We start from the raw sequence: 24,615 nt of genomic DNA, 5'->3' as shown, positions 1-24,615 counted from the left end.
TTATTTATTCACACATGTGGCATAGAAATGTACCTTCAGGTGTTTTATTATAAATGTGATTACATTTTCTTCATCAATTGAGGTTTTGGGTATAAACTAAAAATTAACATTTACATTTTAGTTCTTGAAGTACCAATGGAATTATGTGCATTTTGGGATTTAAATCAAATTAATCTTCTTATGAAAAAAATAAAGATACATCTACATTTTAAAATATGTACGAGTAGCACTTAAAATTTTAGACGTATTTATTTTTTGAGCTATTTCTTCGTCGTGAGCTAATAGAACTCAAATAGATATATGTTCATTTATCCATGTGCTTGAGATTAAATTAAAAGGGGATAAATTATTCACACATGTTGTGTAACGATTTATGAAATTCTCCACGTGTTATCTGATTTTGAAATAGTACATTGATATAAATACCTTGAGGGCTTTTAATTTAATTTGCGATTTTGTGTTTCACATAGTTACCGTAATTGAACTTATTTGTTCCATGGATTTAGTCTTTTTTATATCAAAGTACATATTACGTTCAAACATTAGATTTCCGCTTAAAAAAAGTAATGTATTCCTGGAAAGATACAACAGTGTGTTGCATTCAACCCTCAAGATACATACTGTTGTAAGAGACTTTTAGCCTTTAGTTAAATTGCTAAATTATGTAAAATTTTCACATTAATTCAAAATGTTAACATAAATTATTAAAATATATTCATCAAGTGGATAAAACTGAAAAATCAAGGTGGATTAGGGGAAATGCGAGATATTTTGCTATAGACATATCGCATTAGCCCCAGTGTAGGTACCATGAACCCGATCATGAAATTTCTGGCTCAAAAAAATACGAACGAATTGGTAGAAAAATAAAACAGCCCACGATGTTCAAAACAACGCAGTTTCAGCTTTAATAAAACTAACAATACCAAATAGCTATTTAAATATATTAATTATCAACTTTCCAATCATCGTGGGAAGGGTTTGTCAAAACTCCCAAAATATGCAAACAATTAAAAATCAACAAAATGTACTAACAAATGTCAGGACACTTTCTTCAGACGAAAAAACATGAAGAATTAAGACAAAGTTTTAAAAACATAAATTGGGATTAATTTAAAACTTGGAAAAAGATTGACTAAAGAAGAAAACTCATTATGGATATGGATCAAAAAATGAAAGAGGGGAGAGACTCATCAAGTGGCTAGAAGAAATGCAATACAATTCGGCGACTCTTTCTTCAAAAAGAAAGATAGTAGAAATTGAACGGGGATCTCACCGAATGGATAGACTTACTCATAAACAAAATTTTAACCATCCAGGACATAACTGTCCCTAACAAGAAGCATTTTGACATCAATCTCAGACTAGTAAGAAAGAAGATAAATATTGATCATAAAACATTTAGAAGAAATAGACAAATCAATTTTATCCCTGAAATAGTTTATGATCAAAAAATAATTACCCATAACGAAAATATGCGACATATAGGAATTATGTTCCAAGTTTCGCATTAGTACAAAATTTTAAAATAGAGCATTTAAACATAACATTACGATGGTAGAGAAGTCGAAAATTTCGCCTGTCTGTTCTGGGCCCTACAGTTCAAACAATTGTTGTTGATTGAAATTAAATTAAGGTTTTCAGCCGATTAGCGTAAGGCGTTTTTTTTTTCATTTTATTAATACGAAAAATGGCAGCTGTCACCATACAAATTATTTTGTTAAAATATGTAATTTTTTTTAAACTGCCTCTAAATTTTGTATTCTTAATTTGGCTTCTTTCTACAAGAAAAACATATTTCGGTATTGCTCCACAAGGTTACCCCTTAAACCTTTAATTTGTTTTTAAGTTTTCTCAAGTACTAATGAACCGATTTCAATAATTTCTCTTTGTGCAAATTCTTATCGATGATCAAAGGATTAAATTTTAATTTTTAAAAGATTTTTTATTTTTAAAACTCGATATCTCAGAAAGGGGTCAACATTTGTTAACGAAATTTGAAATGTATATTTTTAATTAATTAATTAGGTGGCGCAACAGTCCATGGAGAACCAGTGCCTAGTGACTTACAACTCTCAACCATTCCTGTGTGCGAGTATTGTTGTCAGGAATGGAAAGGACCTACAATTTTAGGCCGAATCCGAACGGCTAATTTGAGAAAACACTTTTCATGGCAAGAATAACTCTTGGAGAATTTGTCAATTCCTCGCAATAGGCAGTACTCGTGAAAAATGTTAGGTGAAAAAGGCAGGATTGAACCCAAGACCCCTTGCATGACAGTCCAACGCACCAACCATCACGCTGCGGGAAATGTATATTTAACTAACTAAATTATTGATTATTAGATTAAGCACAAATTAAAGTATTTAATCTAGACAAAATTATTATATTACCTATTCTAACGATAATAAGTTTTCGACCCAATTTTGTAATGCCTATAATGACATCAGTGACATAATCATAGGATTCAAAACTATAGATCAATCATTATACGCCGACGACCTTTATATAATGGCCAAATGTAATAATATGTCACGAACGATCAATTTATTTAAGGATGTTATAACTTCCATAAGCAACTGGTGCGCCCAGTCAGGTGCAATTATTCCTCCAGATAAAAATAAGCATCTACACATTTGTACAAAACACAATTGTACAAATCATATTATTAATATAAACAGTATAAACATCCGAACTGTAAATACTTTAAGCATCTTAGGCATACTATTTGATAACAAAGTTTAACTTTAAAAAACATTGTACAGATTTGAAAACAAAATTAGCATCTAGACCTAATGTTATAAAATATTTATCTTCACGTAACAGCTTTGTACACATTAAAACACTCATTTACATAACAAAAGCTTTTTTCTGCTCAAAACTCGACTATGGCCTTACTATTTACGGCAAAACTGCAAATTCAAACCCTCAAATCCTGCACCCAATCTATCACGCAGCAATAAGGGCTAGCCTCAAATCGTTCCGAACAACACCAATTATAAACATGATGGCGGAAGGTGGATTTTACGCTATCGAAGACAGGAGGGACTCCCTCATATCGAAACTTCTCCCAAGAATATGCGAATCATACAACTCGACAATTCACGGAAAGAAATTACCTAAGCAACCATCAACCCTCTTTAAAGTCCTCTCTTTTGGAAAAGACTTCGGAATAGACCTTACTATTAAAAGTATACCCATTGAAAAGTTCCTGACATGGAAACTTACATTTGATACCATCGACACCCATCTATCTATATATCCCAAACACTATACCCCTAAAGAAAAGTATATGCAACTTTTCCTAAACCTTATGCAGACTTATCCTACAAACACCTGGAACGCACTCTACACCGATGAACCAAGAGTAGTGAAGGTACTGGATACTCTGTCGTTGACAAACACTGAGAAACTTTCAGCTTATTTTTCAATTTTCTCTGCTGAAGCCTTAGCAATTTTAAGGGCAACAATGATCGCCAAAACAACAAACAAAACACCATCATCCTCACCGACAGCATTTCCACATTATCTGCCATAAAAAACATAAAGCACCGAACACCAATCATCAATAAAATACGAGACAACATTATATCGCAGGGTCAAAAATTAAGATTAGTCTGGATCCCAAGGCATGTCAACATTTCGGGAAATGAAGCCGCAGACAAAAAAGCTAAAACTATTTCTGTATGCCCCAACACAGCGGTCACGCAACACCGCCCGGCCCACCCAAAAAGGACTGAGCGGAAGGAATATTGGGCTCACCATATTCACCACTACTCGACAGTTAACAAAGAAGGCGAACCTGCCATTTATCCCACAACCACGTCATCAAAAATGAACAAGTGTTTTACAAGATTGAGACTTGGACTAACCTAAATAACCAACAACCATTTATTAAAAAAAGAACCTCTACCATTTTGCCACCTCTGCCAAACAAATACTATATTATCAATTCAACATTTAACAGCAGAATGCATTAAAGTCAATAGCTTATTTAAAAATGTTCTTAATAAATACTACTTTTCTAACTTTGCTTTCAAATCCTACTGAAAAAAACATAAAATCTGTATTTCAAATCTTAAAAATTCTTAAACTTGATTCCCCTTGGATCTTTACATCAACTTATTTTGTACATCGATTTATTTAAGATACCAGCAGAAAGCCTTGTTACTGTGCTAGTGCTGTTTAGTTTTAAGTATTAATTTGTATCATTTATGTGGAAATTAATAAATAATAATGATTAAATTATATTTTCATTAAAGTATGAAATTTTTTCAAATACAAACTAAAGCTCTACTAAAATCCAATTAAAAATATTGGTAACCAAATAAATCTTAATTAAAAAAAAAAACATATTTTGATACAGCTTTGTCTGATTTAGGTATGGGAACTTTAATAATACTGAACATACGTACATCTAACAACCTACAATAATAAACTTATCGTGCATCATAACAAAGACTAAGCACTTTATTATGAAACACTCTAAAATATTCTCTTCTGCAACTGCCCAGAGCTATTAGCAAGGCTCCAGCTGAATATACAAATTACAGGCAGAAAATTATTCCAACAATTATCTCAGTCTAGTAAGCTAACAGCACCTATGTCAAATGAATAGAAATAATACAAATACCATTATAGCCAGAGCATGCAATCAATTTCGGGGACGGATTCAAATAACATAAAGGAAGGCACCAGAATTGTGATCAATGTTGGTATCTTAAACAAATGATTAAATATTGTAAGAAAATACACCAGTTCGGAAATAATAAAGGGAAAAAGATTTTCACTTTAAAAAAGAAAAACAATAACTGAATAATTCGAAAGAAATGTTTTGAATTTTATGAATTAGTTTAAAACAAAAGAAATCATTTAATTTGCCAGAGACTATTTATATCTATTCAATGTGAAACTTTATTAATATTTTCTTTAAAAAATTTAAAAAGTATCCACTTTTCTTGAAATATTTGGGCCAACCCTTTATTCTTGACGGGAAACAGGATTCACATTTTCGTAGACTTAACAATTTACAATTATTTATTATTTTGAGATGTTATGAAAAGTCCCCACCACAGAAGCTGAGACTATTTGAAGTCGGAAAACTTTAGAAAATTTCCTCGTTTTGGTTCTTATAATTGTTTGGTATTCTTTTTTTTTAAACTATAACTTTAAAGATTTTCAACTGAATCTTTATTTTTTATTTTGTTTAAATTATAACATATTATAAATTTTGAAGTAAATCAGCCTTTAATATCAAAAGCAGGGCAAAAAATGGAAACAAACTCCAAGAGAAGAAACATACTAGAAAATTAAAATTGTGTTCACTAAAAATGGTCTCAAGTAACCAAGATTAGATAACCCTGTAGCAAGGACTGCGGTAGACCCTACATAAAGGGTGTAAAGTATCGCTTTCTACAAACTCGGCCGCTTAGAATGTTCATAATGCGGTCTTGGAAAAGTGTGTTCTGCATGCAGTATCACATGTGATTTCAACAAAGTTCCAAATGACTCAAAATATTGCTCATGTTAGTCATTTACGTTAATATTTGCATTTTCATGGGTAGCAAATAATCTGATATACTATTTAATTGATTCTAATTTTATTAAAGGTTTTCATTACGATTGAACATAATGAGGTGCATAGGTTATTTACTTTGAAAGGAGAAAAACTTCAGAAGGGAGTATTTTATTTCTTAAGGACTTGGTCAAACATATCGAATGCATAGATATGTATATATATATATGATTGTATATATATTGTAAATAATTAAATGAAAAATATTAAAATAAGTACTTACACGAAATCTTGAAGCAATTTCTTCCAAAATAAGTTGTTAAGCTTTTCTGTTAGTATTGATGAAATATTCATAACATTCAACAGTATTAATTTAGGTTCTGTTTGCATTGTTTCCGTTCACACATCACACTACATGCATATATGTACACATGTATATATGTATGATAATATTTAAACAAACATTCAAATGATCTATATTTTCAGTTTCTTATCAAATTGGCTTTTGTGTCTGTCTCGTGATTTTCAAACAGTCATGTAGATTACATTACAGTAGCATTTTTCAAAACACTCATATTTAAATTACTAAGGCCCGTTTGCTGATACGACTCATAACTATTTAAGTTCCACATAAGTTACTAAGTTGTGCTTAATGGTTTGCACAGAACTCAAAGTTTGACATAAATGAACCTAAGTGAAACTTATTTTATGGGGAAGATATAGTAGGGCATAAAACCTTAAGTTTCACTTAGGAGATTATGTTGTGTGTTGACATTTCAGTAAATTGTAGTGCCAAAAAAGTAGTTCTTTGTTCAAACTAAAATAAAATAATAACAATGAATTTTGAATTGGCCGATTTGCTGGAAGATGATGTGGAGGTCCTTGAATTGATGGAAGTTGGCGTCCCCCGTCAGGTTTACGATAGGAATGAGTACTTTTTTAGTTTCGATGAATTGGCCTTCTACAAAAGATTTCGTTTGACTTTGACTTTGTATTAGAACAAATTGAGAAGGATCTAGAACGACCTTATAACAGGTTTGATACATGACTTTTATAACAAATCGTTGAACAAAATTTTCCGTCTTCCAGAAATAATTCAATTCCACCCATAAACCAGCTATTGGTAGCTCTACGATTCTTTGCTACAGGCAATCATCTTTTAAGTATTAATGATTTTGGAGGGATGCATGTTTCAACTGCAAAACGCAATTAATTTAGGAGCGATCTCGTGCACTAATATTTCGCAGAATGGAAACGATAACCAAACTTCATCGAACGGCGGGATGCAAAAACGCAAAGACCTGATAAACAACTATTTCAGAAGGTTGTAAAATCGTAGAGATAATTTGAAAGAACATAATTTAATTCAAACTTCATTTTTATTAACACGTAACTTAAGCATAACAAACAAAATAAAATACATGCAACTCTTGCACAAAACAAAAACATAAATTTCATTTTAAAACAAAATAAAAATTAAAGAAATATGAATTATGTACCCTTGGAATTACATATCCATAGGTATAAGAATTTTTTTTGAGAATGTAGTATTAAAATGTTTATTATTTTGGATTAAGGTTTCCCAAGTCTACATGTCTCACACATTCTGAACGAATCCCTTTTGATTTTTTTAAGAAATTCTGTCTTTATTTCTATATCCAATTCCAAAGAACGTTTTCTTAACTCGTGTTCAATAGAGGCTGTATATTTTTTTTGAGTCGCTTCCTCTTTTTGGGTATCATATTGAAGCTTAGGAAGCTCAATTTTTATTTCCGATAGCTGTGAATATTGCTCGGTTATTTTGCTGCTAGGTAATGTTGAAGCAACTGGTCTGCGCCTTCCACACCAGTTACTTTTATTCTCTGTTTTTGTGGTTGAATTGTCAAACTGCTTTTTAAATCCTTTGGACATAAGAATGCTAGTTTTTGGGCTATTGTCATCAATATTTTCATAAATAACTTCCTGCTCATCAGATATATTCTCATGACTTCTCTTTAATTTTGGATGTATCGGGTTTCTCAATTGACTAGGTTTGTATTTTCCCCAATCCTTAATTGGTTCATCATCCTGCTTTTCTTCAATGTGTGAATTCAAAAAATACACACATAATAAAGTTAATAAAAACCAACAAAATATTCTTCTTACAATGTTTGTACTGGTTCCGGGTTCATTTTCGAACAACTCATCTGCACCATCACCATCAAAAATGTTTTCATATCCAGTTATTGTTTTTGGATTCATAATGGATATGGCAAGATCAAAGTTTTCATCGCGTACATTTATGGCCTTGCCACCTCCAGTCTTAATTCTGGACATTTTTTCGTCTGCGGCCACCTTCTTAATTTCTTTTTTATAGCCTTGGTAAAATTTTTTGAGTGCTTCGACGGTCCTGTAGCATGCTGAATCCGAATGGGAATTAAAATTCGATGCTATTCTCTCCCAAGCTGTTTCTTTTTCCTTCCACGTAACTCCATCTGTTTTTTTATTTTCAATTATTGCTTTTTCTTCATAAGCACTTTCTAAAAGTGTTCGCTTTTCTTTTAGAGAAAAATTCGGATTTCTTGTCCTTTTTTTGTCAGCCATTATTAATAACTTTTGAACAAACACAAAGCGTCTTACAATCTATTCATAAATTTACCGTTTATGAAATATCACACATACGTTTACACAATTTGAATTTTTTGACATTTTACATCTAAGCGAAGTTAGCTACGTTTCATTTTATGTGTAACTTAGTAAAGTGGAACATAAAAATTTTCTGACAACCAAAAATAAATTATGTTATACTTAGAATTTAAGATGTACTTAGTTATGGCACAGATTTAAGAAGAGTATCAGCAAACGGGCCTAAGAGATAAAAAACAAAAATCAAATTTTAAACCAATCAATTTTGGGTATGAATGCCTCTTAAACAATATTCAGATCATTCAGCAAATTTGTTGACGTATTTTCAAGCAAAGAAATTCTTTTTTTAGCTGCAAGAATGTAAAAAAAAAATAAAACATACTCTAAATTTAAATATTCACAACCTTAAGACTAATGGGAACTGATAATACCCTCCTGATTTTCAGTTCCGCTAATCACTAATGAATAAAAAATAAACGCGGAATCAGTGACGGGTTCTACTAATAAAATACAAATTACAGCAACTTAGTCATTTATACCAGTTCGAGGTTTAGATAAATTAAGTTGTCAAAATATGCAGAACAAAGAATATAAAGGCTTTCATCTTTAAAATATCCACACATACAAATAAAATAAATACATCAGCACCTACTTTCCACATAGGAAGGATGACCTCAAGCTATACATATTCGTACATACCCCTTTTTCTTTTATCATAACAGCACATATCCAAAGGCAAAATTACGTTTTTTGTTGTCTTGTTTGTAATCAAACTGAAATCGGGCAAAAAAAGTTTTTTCATTGACTGCGCTTAGTTCAATTTAATCTAGGAACAAAATAGCTATAAATACACTGTCAATAAAACGAAAACGCTATACTCTGTTATGACTGATGACTCATAAAAGAAATAAGGCTTAGAAAAAAAAATATCCTTGGGTACTTATGCATGAATACATGAATAGTAGGGTGAGTCAAAAATGAGTAGCTTTCTAATTAATTATAATTATTTTTTTGAAGCTTTCAATAAGACTGTCACACCAAAGGTCTGGGGTTCAAGACGGCAACAATTGAATTCGGAAGAAATAACTGATTTATATGAAAAATACACAGAACCTTCCGCTCGAAGATACCAAGAGATCCTTCATCTGCCTGGGAGAGGTTCCATGCTTCTGCACCATACAGCAAGACTGGGATAATTAAAGTTTTGTACGGTGTCTCTTTGGTACTTCGCGATAGGACCTTATTCCTCAACTGTTTACTTGTTTTGGCGTTGGTGTTGCGCATCACTCTTTTAAGAACAATATTGAAGCAGCTAAATACATGACAGCGCATCGCCTTGTCGAAGTCCTCTGGTGGTTTCGAAGGTTTCGGTCGAGTTTCTTCCAATTTTGACGCAGCAACGAGCATTTTCCAGCGTCATCCTAATAAGTCGTATCAGTTTGGTAGGGATATCAAAACTCAAAATGGCACGGTATAGTTCGTTCGTACACTGTCATAAGCTGCTTTAAAATCGATGAAAAGATGGTGTGTTTCGCCACACTGGTAAGAACCAATTAGTTTGTCACTCAAGTGGCTTAAGGCGTTCACATAATACGCGGGGCAAGATCTTGTACGTGATGTTTAAAAGGCTAATGCCTCTGCAAATTACTGGACTGGACAATATTTAGCCACATAACACATTCGTGTTGTGCGATTAATGAAGGAATATAAGTCCACAATTGGGCTCAAAGGTAAATAAGCATTAATAGATGTACGGATATTATGTTGTTTTTTTGGGATGGAATGCAATAGAAAGAAAGGAGGCCCTTTAAATTGCGTCAACTACAGAACAGCACATATAAGATCCTTTCTGGTGTATTATGTGAACGTCTGAAGCTGTTCCTCAACAACTTGATGGGTCCATATCATTAAAGCCCACCGACCAACATTCACATTACGGCAAATTTTGAATCAAAGCATGATATCAGTGGAGCGTTTTTTAGCATTGCGCCGGAAGGGGAGAAGTTTAAAAGGACTTTAAACGATGACGTCTTGGACAAAACATCACCATGGACCGCTATACCTTTGAGGTTGTTAAGGACTTTGTCTACCTAGGGACCGCTTTAAATTCAGTGAACGACACCAGCACTGAAATGAAAGGAAGGATAACTCTTGCAAATCGGTGCTTCTTTGGACTTAGTAGTAGTAAACTCCAAGACAGTCATCATTCCCGTTTCATTTATGGCGCTCATGCTTGGACCCTATCAAAGAAACATGAGAGCGACTTAGGATGCTTCCGCAAAGAAACATTGTTCGGGTGATTTTTGGTCACATATGCATGCATGGAAAGTGGAGGAAAAGATAAAACGACGAAATGTACAAGCTGTACAGCTACACTGTACCACCTTTCAAAATATTATTTTTGTGCTCGAGTCCTAAACAAATGAAATAAAATGAACTTTAGAGTTACCACCAAATCAAAAAGAATAAAACTGTTTTTGGGAACGTCAAACTTGTGATCACTCCAAAAAAGATAGTTCGGGATGCAATTTCCTTGAAGGATAGTTATGATCTTCGAAGAGTATATATTTATCATTGAGTTTTCGAAGAATTGATTTTTTTTAGGTTTTTGAATAGATCTAACCTTCTGCTTATTTTTTCCCACTTCAAAATTTGCTAAGATTTATTAAGTATTACATACAATTTTGAAATCCAATTTTCAACCGACTTTGCCTAAATATTAATGACACACCCTTATAGCTTTTGTGCTGCATAAATAAGTTGTGTGAAATTTATCATACAGCAGGAAAAACAGTCCTAGAAAGGTTTATGAACTCTGAGCGACTAAAATAATGCTTACAACATTTGTTCCGTACAACAAACTTTCGTAAATTATCCTATGATGAAATAAGTTTTTATGTTAGAGCCCGACTTTTAAAAGTTGAAAACTAATTATTTTTGTATTGAAACCAAAATCAGTGCATTTTAAATACTGAAGTGTATCACTTACGTGTTCTTACTGTAGTTTTCTCTGTCAATCTATATATGATTAGATTACACTATGTTTCACGGAAGGATAAAAGAGGAGATGCGTGCCCATTGGTTCTAAAGTTTTAATTATCGAACTGTAAAAAACAGAATTGGGTAAAGCATTCTACATTCTCGCCGTGCGGTTAAAAAAAAAGAATCTCTATACTAGACGTCCGAAATTGCGCTCAAGGTGAAAGTGATGAGAATTCTGAATAATGAGCTCAATCTGAATTTTGCAAGTTTAGCTGGTTTGTAAAAATATCAGTAAAACAACGAAAGGCATAAAACATCATTGCGGCGGTGTTCAAGTGATGTAAATGTTTCGGTAAAACTTCTATCGCATATCATTTTTAAAGCTCTTTTTTATATTCTATCTTAAAAACTTAAACTTGCCCAAATATGCTGATTATATTTAAGTTTCGACGAATGAAGGCTTTAAATTACATCTAGATCAGGAGCCCTACTATGTAACTCGATTCTACAATGAAATTGCTCGAATTCAAAAAATTGGTAATTTTTGGAAAAAACAGTGTATGAACTTTCGTTGCTCTTTCTCATTCAATTCAAAATTCATCATTAGTGGGAACATGACTCTTTCGATTGAAGTCAAAACTTCGGCAAGTATTTTTGACATAGTTTGTTGTGCAATTACAGGGTTCTTGTCATCACCTAATTGGTTTGGTAACCTCTTGTTGCCAAACTTTAATGCTGCTGATAACTTAATAATCATTTTTGTAATAATTATTCTTGTTGATGTTTTTTTTTGTTTTTAACTGTCAAACAACATTTTTTAAAAACAAGTTGGTGTAACCGGTATCCGATTCTACTTCCAAACGTTGTACGATTTGAAAGTAGAATCGGAAATGAGTTTGGGATAGAATCAAAAGTATAATCGAGTTACACAGTAGGGCCGCAGAAAATGAAACATTTTTTTGGAAAATGTCAAGGAAATCCTTAGCACCTAGCAGCATTTTTGGCAGTGTGGAATATGTAATCATTCCAGAAGAGGTGATCTCCGATACACATACCGAGTACTGAAAATTGATTAGTTTCCTGGATCAAAGTGCCGCTAATGGGTAATAGCACCGGAGTTAAGTTACTCTTTAACGACAGGAGACAGGTTCTCAATTCTCCATTGGACAATGCTGTCGTTAGAGTTCAACCGAAGTACAAGGACGTAAATCAAGAAACGAATATGAAAAGCTGAGGTACTGTCGTCAGCGAAATAGTTTAATAGATTAGAAGTAACAGGCTAGAGATCATTAATAAATACCAAAAAGTGAAGCGGAGACAAAACGGAGCCCTGGAGGACACCAACATTTATTTTATGTGTTTCAAATTTTAAACCATTCAATACAGATTGGTCATTAACAAACTTTTGTAGTTCGAGATATTTCTCTAGCTAAGAAATGATCAGCGTTTCCATGACCTTGGAGCGAAAAGACGTGAGTGCTGTTAGACAATAGTGGAGAGGATTCGCGTTTTTAGGACAGGCTGTACAAGTTCTGTTTTTCATCCGCTCTTAAAGCTTACGCAGCAGTTTTACCAACGTTGAAGAACACCTCTTCAGAACAATAGGGGATATACTGTCCGGGCCAGCAGATTTGTGAAAGTCAATGCCTTTCAGTACAACTGCAATCAAGCTTACATAGGGAGTGTCATTGTGAACGAGCGTTAGAACCGAGGATGACGTGTTGTTTCATAGTTTTTTTTCCAAATAAACAGACATTTTTACTACCTTTGAGACATTGTAGTATTTTTTTTCCATTTGAACTTACATTACATTACATTACATTTCACACTACTCTGCACATAAATGTGCTTTATAATAACCGAAACAATCCATGAGCTTTTTTTAGGTTTGATAGATTTTACCTGATTCGGGATAAAATGTCTAAATTTCACACTTTCAGTAAACGTTTTCATGGTACAGTAATTTTCAAGAACTAAACGATACTTAAGTCTACTTTAAATTTAAAGGAATAAGTTATAGACATATAAAAGGAATACATCCACCAAATTTGTATATTCCCATCTTATACTTCTACCAAAGATGGGGGTGGAGGGCCAAAGACATATTTCAAATTATTTTCAAATGGCAGGACTTCACAAATCACAGACGGTATAATGGACTGAATGAAATCCTTTTCAGTTTATATAAGAGAATGTTGTACTAAGAGTCCAACTGAAAACTTCACATTTTAAACGATTTATTATTCTTTATTTAAATAATTAACATTTAAAATGATTTCGAACAAAAGTACAAAGAGAATAAACGATAAAAGAAACGTTAATCTATACTTTCTTTCTTCAATTTTTTGTGAAACTTCAAAGGAGGCCATCACCGTCATCAACCCTTTCGAACTACACGCAAAATTCAACTATTAAATATAGAAGTGTTATAAATGCTATTAATTAATGATTTTAGTTGTGGTGGTTATAGAGTTGGTGTTTGTGGTCTAATTAGCCATACAAAGTAATTACATGTCATATACATACTTCAAAAGTGGCTACGACGTTATTTAAATGGCGTGGAAAAGCTGTCATTAAGTTATACACTTTTTGTAACACCCATCTGAAGGACGAATAATGAAGATTAATTGGATTTTAAGTTTGCGATTTATCGATTTTATCCAAGTTCTATATTAAGTCATCTTTGTTTTAGTTTTACATTTCTATACAATAAGGAATCTAGTCAACTTCGTGGTAAAAGGGTGTAATAAGTTCTAAAAATAAGTTTTGTTAATTTTTAAAGCCAATTATATGTAATTTATTCGATTTGTTTGTACGCAAACATTTTATCATCCCAACTAAAAAGATGAAAATATTCATAAGGACAATCACTCACATACCATATCATATATAAATTCAAGTTTAATATAACCAATCAGATCTTAAAGGTTAGTGACTTTCAACTTAAGAACAGCGACGGATACGGAACTGTCTCCACTTTTAGTGCCGGTCTCAGTCACGTCTTCTAAATAAATATGTACTTTAAGTGACTAGGTATAATCCTTCGATTAAATACACAAATATTTATATGACCAAAGTACACACTTTTTATAAGAAAGAGCTACTCATCGAAAGCGTCACGTTACAAACATTAATCTTGAAAACTTCTTTGTGGGAGCCTTGGCTATGCCTAAGTAAAATTGACATAAATTATAACTACCCATGAGGTATAGCATGTACCATAAACAGGAATAAAAAGGACAATTCCGTCAGGAAATCAACGCAAATAAAAATGCAATAAAATTATATCTAAATTAGTGGTTGAGTTTTAGATACCTCCATTCTGAGTTTCTGTATTTTCAAACATACCTATAGAGTATAAAATTGATTGTCATTCGTGCTTTTTATGTTTATAGCTAGGTATGTGGGTACATTATGTATTAATGTCTAGTAGCTAACTCAGCCTATATCTGTCAGGGTTATAAAATAAATATATATAAGGCCGGAATGATAAGGAAGCAGTTAAATACCATCGTAAACTGATTTTTGGTTAATTTCCTTTTTTCCTTGTATCGTGTTCGTGACGTGTTCATTTGAATTTTTAAAAATATTTTATGGGATGTTTTATTACAGCTTTGCATATCTGAGGATTTTGACTTATGTACATTAAATCTCATTTCAATTTTGTATAGAATGAAAACTTTCCTCAATAAATTGTATTTCAAACAGACATTGCCTTTAGTTTGAAAGCTTTTATGTAGTTAATTCATGTCCTTTTTAATTTTAACCCTATTTTTGACAGAAAAGTAAATACATTAATGTGGTGTGGATATTTACTTTGGCAACTTAAATAAATAAAACCAATTGAAAGGCATAAAGAAATGTTTGGAAGCTTTTTCCGAATAGGATTGGAATCCAAAACATGGCCCAAATGTATTGCTTATGTAAACATTTTTGAAGTAATGCTTTAACTAATATTTACTTGTGTTTATATTTCTTCAGACGGGCCCGAGTCATTTTTATGAAATATTATACTCGATTACATATATATTTTGTAGGTATAGAAATATATCCTTTTTAGTTTATTTTATATCGCTAGATGTTGTTCGTCATAAAAGAATTATCTTCATCCTTACATTTTAACTTCCGAATTAAGAATTTTTGTACGAACAATATTCAAATAATAAAGTTATATATGAATGTGTGACTAGACATCCGCCCCCTCAAACTTCTGTCACACAAAAGCAAAATCAGCTTCTAAATCAAGCCTTTCTATGTTTTCTTTATAAACCCAAACAAATTTTCACCACAAGTTCATAAATGTAGGTGTCTACATTAACAGCATTATATTAAAATTGTATTTCGAATGTGATTTGTAACTCAACTGCGATGTTATCAAGTTTGTAAACTATCCAACTTTTTGAACTCACTGCATTTGTTAGACATGGCTCCACTCATGAAACTCATAAAATAAACGCTGGTGTGCCCCAGGGCTCCGTTTTGTCTCCGACCTTCTTCCTCATTTTTATAAATGATCTCCTGTGCTGCCTCTAATCCAATACATTGTTTCGCTGATGATAGTACTCTTAGCTTTCCATATTCGTTTCCAGAATTACAACCCTCCTCTTCGGATGTGAAACTGCAACGGCAAAATATGATTATCTCATTAAATTGCGACCTACACAGCATTGTACAATGGGGAATAAAAAATCGTGTGGAATTTAACCCTCTTTGCCACTATCTATGAGTGGCACTTGCATCAACGAAACGGAAAATCTTGACAACCTCGCGATCTTGCTAAAATCTACAAAACCTATATACGTCTTAAACTTGAATACAACTCTTATCTCTGGGCTGGTGCTCCAGTAACTTATTTAAGCCTCTTGGATAGTATCCAAAAAAAGAGATGATTGGTGACATTAACATCATCAACTCGTTTACATCACTCTTAAATCGACTCAAGGTTTCTTGCAGACGATAGTTACAGAAATGAGGTGCTTGGACAGATACTGGAATCTCAATCAGATGACTTTGTGCCAATAAATTCAGGACGTGTTAATTTCTAAAAATAGACAATAATTCTTTTAGATAGCGAGCAGTGCAGTATATGCCCGATTTTGTTGATGAATTTCAACTTTATACAGAAGAAAAAATCGAAAACAAATGTAGTTTGTGGTTGGAAGCCCCATCTAAAATGTTGCAATCAAAATGTGTTAAAAAAATTAGCACAAGCTATCTGCAGAAGGCTATACCTTTACAGCTGCCCAGGTTCGAGGCAAGGTCTGAAGTTTGGAGAAAAAACTAAAAGATACCCAGCTTAACAACTAAAAAACTGGTCGAAATAGGGGAATTTGTCCATTTGAAAAGTAAGTTAACATATTTTCATTGGATAAATGTATTTAATCACTTTTTATCACCAGTGAATTGAAGACGTTACAGAGCGAAAAGAGAGGTATATATCCAGAATAGACTTTGAACAGCGACACGATAAGAGGAACATGAAAGGAAAGTGTTCTGAATGCCACTGCCCCCCATGAAAATACGCCGTCAACTACAGGTAGTGTTTACAGTTTCTTAGCAACTAGTTAAATTGTAACCTCCTTATTTTTCAAATTGACAGAAGACTCCTAAAAGCCTGCGAAGAAAAAAAATTCGGATAGTTTTCAACAACAACAACTGAATAGTATGGAGCAAATTAGAAAGGACAAGGGAGAATACCAAGCGAAAGTTCTTTACCGTATTGATAATCGGGGACGTATTAAGAGACAAAAAGTAGGCATTTTGAAAAAAAAAATGTGTATCAATATATATAAAAATCAATGCCACTTTTCGTTGTAATGTTATAACTCAACAATGCCTTTACCGATTTGGCTTATTTTGGTCTTGAATGAATCGTGGAAGTCTAGGGAAGGTTTGTGCTTTAAGAAAATAAAAAAAAAGAGGTTGGGATGCGACCCACACTGATAACTTCCCATCCCGTCTGTCGACTTGTCTTGCTTAAAAGTTTGTCTATATGTCAAATCAAATGGGGTGGCGCAACGGTCCTTTGTGAACCAGGGCCTAGTGACTTACAACTCTCAACCATTCCTGTGTTCGAGTACTATTGTCAGGAATGGAAGGGACCTACAATTTAAGGCCGAATCCGAACGGCTAGTTTGAGAAAGCGCTTTTTCATGACAAGAATTACTCTTGAAGGATTTGTCAATTCCTCGCAAGAGGCAGTACCCGCGAAAATTAATTTTTTTAAATTAAGGTGGCACAGGCAGGGATTGAACCCAAGACCCCTTGCATGACAGTCCAACGCACTAACCATCATGCTACGGGTACTACGTTTGTCTATATGTACTTGTATCAATTTTTACCAAATTTGCGCACTATTTTTTGTAGATTTTATTTTTTATGAAAAAACGGACTGCTGGAGTTTTATATAAAAATTACTGAATATCGAAAAGAATATTTTTGAAAAGCTATTTGAATCGTAAGTAAATTCTTACCAAGTTTTACTATTGTTTTTTTAGAGTTTTATTTTTGGTAAAAAAACTATCAATTCGAATTTTTTAAAAATTTTACCGAATGTTGAAAACAATATTTCTTATAACATAAAATTAGTTTAAAGCCAATATTTGAAATTGTTGAAGAGATATTTGAGTCGCAAATCAAATTCTACCAACTTTTATACATTTTTTTTTAGGTTTTATTTTTTTGTAAAAACCTAAAAAAAAAAAAAAAAAAAAAGTTTTTATTTTTTTTATTTTTTGTAGTACCCGTGGCATGATGGTTAGTGCGTTGGACTGTCATGCAAGGGGTCTTGGGTTCAATCCCTGCCTGTGCCACCTTAATGTAAAAAAAATAATTTCGCGGGTACTGCCTCTTGCGAGGAATTGACAAATCCTTCAAGAGTAATTCTTGTCATGAAAAAGTGCTTTCTCAAATTAGCCGTTCGGATTCGGCCTTAAATTGTAGGTCCCTTTCATTCCTGACAACAGTACTCGCACACAGGAATGGTTGAGAGTTGTAAGTCACTAGGCCCTGGTTCACAACGGACTGTTGCGCCACCCCATTTGATTTTTTTTTATTTTTTGTAAAAAACTGTCAATTCGATTATTCTCAAAATTTGTCCTAATATTGAAAACAATATTTCTTATAAGAAAAATTAGTTAGAAGCTACTATCTTTATGTTTTTAAAAGATATTTGGGACAAAAATCATTTTTTACCAACTTTTGTTAATTTTTTTTTTCCGTTTTTAATTTTTTGTAAAAAAACTGTCAGTTTGATTTTTTTCAAACTTTAACTGAATGTTGACAACAAGTTTTTTTGAAAAATAAAAGTAGATTAAGGCCAATATCTCAAAGTTTTGAAAAGATATTTGAGTCAAAATCAATTTTTACCAACTTTTATACATTTTTTTGTAGGTTTTTATTTTTTGTAAAGAAAACTGTCAAACTGGACAAACTAACAATATTGTTCATCCAACTTTTTTTTATAATTTGCAGGCACTCAAGGGGTTATTAGTACCCTTTATATGTTTATATTTAAACACAGTGCGAGCATTAGGAAAATAGGGAAGGATTTAAAAGGAGATACCGGTGCACATTGGTCTTAAAGTTCTGAACATCAAAATGGACAGAGTTGGCTAAAGCATTCCATAATCTCGATGTGCGATTTAAGAAAGAATCTCTATACTTGACAGTACGCCCCAAATTGAGCTCAAGGGTAAACTGATGAGCATTCCTGGAATTGCGAGTATTACGGCTGAAGCGTTTAAGGGGTAGAATGCAACTGGCTAGTTCAACAGAACATTGTTTGTAAAAATATCGATAAAACAACGAAAGGCATGAAACATTGCGGTGGTGTTCTAGCGATGTATTTGTTTCGATTATAGTTCTATCGCCTATCATTTTTAAAGCCCTTTTTTTGTATTCTATCAAAGAGATTTAAACCTGTTTTAGGGGCACCTGCCCAGATATGGGAATTATATTCAAGCTTTGGACGGATGAAGGCTTTGTAAATTACAGCCAGATCTGAAGGGGTGAAAAATTTCTTGCACTGTCATAGAAATCCTAAGCACCTGGCACCATTTTTGGCAATAACAATTATATGATCGTTCCATAAAAGGTGATCTGTGATACACATACCAAGTACTGACAGTTGATTTGTTTCTTGGATGCAAGTGTCACTCATAGATAGTGTTTTAGACTAACCCATATAGACCCACCAAAGTAAGATTATTCAATTCTTTTTTATTTTTTAGTTTTTACTCTTTGCTGATAAATATAATATAAACAATATATTATTTGGGTGTTGGATCATTTGGACTTTTAAATAGCTAGCAATTTAAAATATTTTTTTGTTTGAATAAATGAACTTAATAAAAATTTGTTTTTCTTTCTTATATGTACGTAGCGAAGCACTACTATTCTCTTTCCTATTAGCCCTAAAGATATTTATTCTGGAGTTGATAAGGTGATAAAAGTATATTTTAATTACAAACGGAAGTTCAATTTGCTTGTATATAATATATTTTCAAATTAAATTATAGAATTTTAAAACATATTTAATGCACTTTTTATTTCGTTCAGAAATCACAATTCCTTGCAGATATTATCTCTTACTGTATTGCCTTTTTTAGTTTCTCCAAATTGAACGTGTTCACATTCAGATTCACAAACAGGCTCCAGAGTAAAGTTAAGGTCTATTTCATTAGACGCAGCAAGCTCTAATAAAATGACATATTTTATCTATGCCGCGCAGTTTACAGTATAATTGCCAAATGTGTGTTCAATAACTACGAACTCATTTTAACATTACAACTTTTTTGTGCATTCGTAAGGTGACCGTTATCTTTATATGGTTCAACTAAATTTGAAGTATGTACATGGATAAGCTGAATCACCCAGTAAGTAGTAACCTTATTTAAAATTGGATTTGAATTAGTACCACAGCAAAAGGTTTCCAATTTTTTATATATGAGGGAATTTCGCAATTCCCAACTGTCATGACATGATCCAGGGAACCCAACATAAGCGTCAATAAATTTTATTTTTCATTGTAAATTCCTTTGCGATCAATATAATCATCCTTACATTTATTTGTTGGATCAATAACGATGTAATTTCCATCTATGCGACCTGGAAGGAAAAACATATAATGTCAATAATAGAAAAATAAAGTGCATAGTTGTCCATAACGTATTAATTACCAATGGCCCCTTTAAAGCCAGATTTGTTTTAAAAACCAAGCCACTCTGCCGTTTTTGTTCTTCATTTGACCATATGATAACAGTGGGACTGAGGTTGCTTATAAACATAGTAACTCTTTCTATAAGAGTAGAAACTGTTGATAAAAAAAGATCGAAGCGATAAGCCAGATCTCTAAAACTGCAAGCTGTGTCCTGCAAACCAAAAGAAAACCGCAATATATATCTGGCCGTTACATCTCTTATCTTTACGCAGTTTTTCATAAGATGCTGTTGCTTACAGCTGCCGTCTAACTCGAAAATGTGTGGTAAATTCCTTTTCGCAGTATGATGGAATAATGTCTTCCAAAAATTTGTTTCCACAATTTCAGCTTTTTTTAAGCGGTTAGATATAGATAATCAAACTTTTATTAACTTCCCATAGGAAGTTATTGTAATGGGTCCGATTTGTCAAATTGAAAATTTTGACATTTCTCGACGTTTCAAGGTACCTAGAGTCGAAATAAAAGATTTTTAGAAAGATGTCTGTGCGTGCGTGTCGTCCATAGCTCAAGAACCAGAAGAGATATCGATTTCAAATAAATTTTGTTATACAAATAATAAGACAGAAAGATACAGAAAGGGCTCTCAAGAAAATTGCGTGGGTGTTTTTTTTACCAAAGCAGTTTGAAAAAAAAGGTGAAAATTTTTGTTAACTCTAAATATCTTGTGAACCAAAAATGCTAGAGACTTGAATTAAATTTTATATAATATATTGTAACGTGATATGAAAGAAATATATTTTTTGAAAAAAATCCATTTAACGGTTTTTTTTATAAATCAAAAAAACTGAAAAAAAAATGTGTCACCTCCAAAATTTTACGACTTAAATATGATTTCATCTCCAAAACAATTTTGTGCAACGAAAAATAATGTTTTTTACATCTGATAAAATTTTGAGAAAAATCGAATTGACAGTTTTTTTATAAAAAATAAAATTCTAAAAAAAACATTACTCTAAGTTGGTAAAAATTGAATATCGATTCAAATATCTTTTCAAAAACTTGAAATTTAAGCTTCAAACTTATTTTATCTTATAAGAAATATTGTGTTCAACATTCTGGAAAATGTTGGGAAAAATCGAATTGACAGTTTTTTTTACAAAAATTAAAAACCTAAAAAAATTTAATAAAAGTTGGTAAAAATTGATTTTCGACTCATATGTCTTTTCAAAAATTTGAGAAAATAGCTTATATTTTATAAGAAATATTGTTTTCAAAATTTAGAATCAAACACTTTCGCCTCTCATGTTCATTCAGGATATTCTAATTTCTTTTTTAACCAAAAGATATCTAAATTGACGGACTTAAATTCCAATTGCAGCATGCCATCGGCAAATAGATCCACCAGACTTTAATTGAGCTTAATTGATAAATTTGCCTGCATTTAAAAACGGATTTAAAATATTCTTCGATATCTTTTCCATTGAGCAGTAATGAAACATTTCTTCTTTCAACTTTTCTAACATCCGACTTCTTCAATAAAAGATTGTGTCGAGGAAAATGAACCGAAGTGGTTTTGATTAAAAGACGATGACCAAAATTCATTTTTTTTTGTAAAGCCGTGGATTTTGTCTTTAGCAAAGATAACATTTTCACCCCACCCTTGAAGACTTTTATTCAAAATATTTAAATGCTCAAATAAGTCAGAAAGAAAAGCTGCTGCCAATATATTATAAGTTCAGCAGGAAGTTCCAACACTCTGGTTTTTTGAAGTTGAAGAGCTTTGAATTTTCTTTCAAAAAATTCCACGCGGGAATAACTTCGATGGCTTCATGCTTTCTCTTGATAAAGTTTCGAAGCAAATAACACACTGTGGTTTATTCCCAATCAAAGTAAATCCGAATTTCAAATAACTGTCATCGTACAGGCGTTTCTTCTTTATATTTGTTCCATCACTTCCGCTAGAAGTTGGCGGTTCAAAAGTTCGAGATGTTAAAATGTATGAAAGAAGAGCTCTTAAGGATATTGCCACATTATTTTAATAAAACAAAATTCGAGATATCGAAGTTCGAGCTATCGAAGTTCAACGGTACTCCAAATATTTGTTGGTACTAAAAAGTCCGTGTCATGTAAAAGGTTCAAAAACACTGTCTTTCTGTATCCATTTAAAAGATCTCTTTTTGCTGCGAATTTTAGTGCAGAAAGTACGCGAACGGGCCTAATCGTAAAAGGAATTGATAAAAACAAAAATTGGATGGTGTTGAGAACTAGGGCCTAGCGACTTACAACTCTCAACCATTCCTGTGTGTGAGTACTGTTGTCAGGGATGGAGGAATCCTACAAATGCTCGCAACATTTATTTTAATGTGTGTGGAACAAAGGGCGATAATCTTATACTTTAAGAAAATAGAACCTGAAAGAATAATTTAGTCCTTGTTTTTAAATATCCCAAAGGCAAAGAACTTTAGGAAATCTTCCAAAAGTCTAATAGTGTAACATCATCCGCAGTAGAAAATCCTAGAGATGTAATCAAAAAAAGATAATCCATAATAAATAAACTTTTATTGCACCTTTGGTCTTAAAGCTACAATACAAATATTCTCTAACGTCACATCTTTGGCCACATACGAACGCAACGAAGTATCGAATCCGTTCTTCCTCAAGTACACGACTCTGCTGTAGTCCAGCACTCGTTTGCACTGCAAACCTATTTGTTCCCGCTCCTTCACTGCAACGTCGTCAACATTTGTGTCCTCATTCAGCGGCTCCTCGTCAATTAGCTTTCGGCGTTCTCTACTAAAGCCAGTTCCACATATTGCCCAACTGGCCATTTTAGTTATCAGAGCAAACTCCTCTGGCCCCAAGCCGTTCTCGAGGAAGAACTCCTTCCCCACAAAAGGTCTCCATTCACAGCGATGATGACAACAAAGAGCGATCAGGATTGCTTCGGTTTTTTGTGTCTCGTCCTGCAGTATGCATCGAATGGTAAGATCTGTAGCCGCCCCGCACAGGTGTTTGCTCACAGCGACAATGATTTCGGAATCTTTGAGTAAATCCAGACCGGACATTTTGAAGTCGGCGATATCTGCGCGAATTCTATGGACAACGTTGCGGTCTTCGATTTTGTTGTCTTTTTTGTGACGGTGGGACATTCTATCGATAAGGATGACCTTTGAATTCTCATTGCCAGCCAAGGCCTGCGCCAACCAATACGAAAGATGCCCCTTGCCGGCTCCAAATTCGATGAAGCTCGTAGATTTTTTGAAGAAACCACTGTCGTCTAGACACCCAAGTAGAGACGAAGTCTGGATCAAGTGCTTCCTAGTCTCGAAGCCGTACTCCTCGTTTGCCAGCTCAGCTTTCAACACATCGTGCGAATGCTTCATTTCAATAATTTGACCATCGACGTAATTTGTGAAGAGTTCCTTGACTTTGTCAATTATAGCCTTCAGTTTTTCCGAAGGAACTTCGTTCAGCTTTGGACACGCACTTGACGGACTTTCGCTTTCCCCATCATCACCACAATTCACACCACGAACTATGTACGGTGGGACATTCTCCAATGGCCTTGCGTTGCAGATTTTGAGGTGCTTCCGAAGGTTCTTCTTGTAAACGGAATGTTTGCTATCCAACGGACAAGGGATTCGTCCATTTTGCGAGGCTGCTTCTTCACTGCCATCAATGTTGGTGTCTTCAATTTGGGGTTCGTGTTCGCCACAATACTCTTTGCCTTTGGCAACCGTCATTTTGCAGAAACGTTTCTTTCTTTTAACAAAATGTTTGCATGTGGGTTCGGCAGGACCGGGAGTTTTCTTTTCGGTTTCATTTTCGGGAGTTGTTTTCGCTTTTTTCACTTCAGGTTCCATTATTTTTAGTTGGGAATTATTTCTTATTTTATTTTTAGTGTGGTTTTTAAAAATAAAAATACTTCAAATTCAAACTTCAGATTTTCTGACAGCTCACTGTTTACAAGTGTCATGTTCATACTTCAGGAAGCAAATACGTTTCAGGTTTAAGAAAATACATTCTGAGTACAGGGTGAATGAAATTTGGAAAGATTGAGTGTACATAATAATTCATCATCATTTTAGAATATCATATGTACGTGATCTTTGAATATTAATTTTAATTGTACTATCATGAAACACAACATTTTGGTACGAAAGGTGGACCATGGGGGCGCTGCCTGTACAAAAATTAAGTATGGAATCTAAGAGCGACTGGAAGTATAAAAACATTGAAATAAATAAATAAAATAAATTGCTCAAATGTAAACAAAAATCAGTCGTTGCCAACGTTACCTGAGATTTGTTTTATTCATACCTATCAATGTATA

At 33.1% G+C, this 24,615-nt stretch overlaps 2 protein-coding genes across 2 annotated transcripts; both read right to left on the bottom strand.

Moving 5' to 3' along the window:
- Positions 1 to 7,087: 7,087 nt before the first annotated feature.
- LOC129942386 (myb/SANT-like DNA-binding domain-containing protein 4) lies at positions 7,088 to 8,098 on the bottom strand. The gene is made up of 2 exons (XM_056051293.1): positions 7,672 to 8,098; positions 7,088 to 7,590 (listed from the first exon to the last, which is right to left on the bottom strand). The coding sequence occupies exons 1-2, from the start codon at positions 8,096 to 8,098 to the stop codon at positions 7,088 to 7,090; spliced, it is 930 nt and encodes a 309-aa protein (XP_055907268.1).
- Positions 8,099 to 22,822: 14,724 nt separating this feature from the next.
- LOC129938811 (tRNA:m(4)X modification enzyme TRM13 homolog) lies at positions 22,823 to 24,223 on the bottom strand. Its single transcript, XM_056046589.1, has one exon. It carries the CDS (start codon positions 24,143 to 24,145, stop codon positions 22,841 to 22,843), a length of 1,305 nt encoding a protein of 434 aa, XP_055902564.1. The 5' UTR covers positions 24,146 to 24,223; the 3' UTR covers positions 22,823 to 22,840.
- Positions 24,224 to 24,615: the final 392 nt, after the last annotated feature.

This window comes from Eupeodes corollae, chromosome 1, assembly GCF_945859685.1.
Source record: "Eupeodes corollae chromosome 1, idEupCoro1.1, whole genome shotgun sequence".
Lineage (NCBI taxonomy): Eukaryota > Metazoa > Arthropoda > Insecta > Diptera > Syrphidae > Eupeodes > Eupeodes corollae.
The sequence above is the reverse complement of the archived record's forward strand: the minus strand, read 5'-3'. Positions and strand labels throughout refer to the sequence as shown.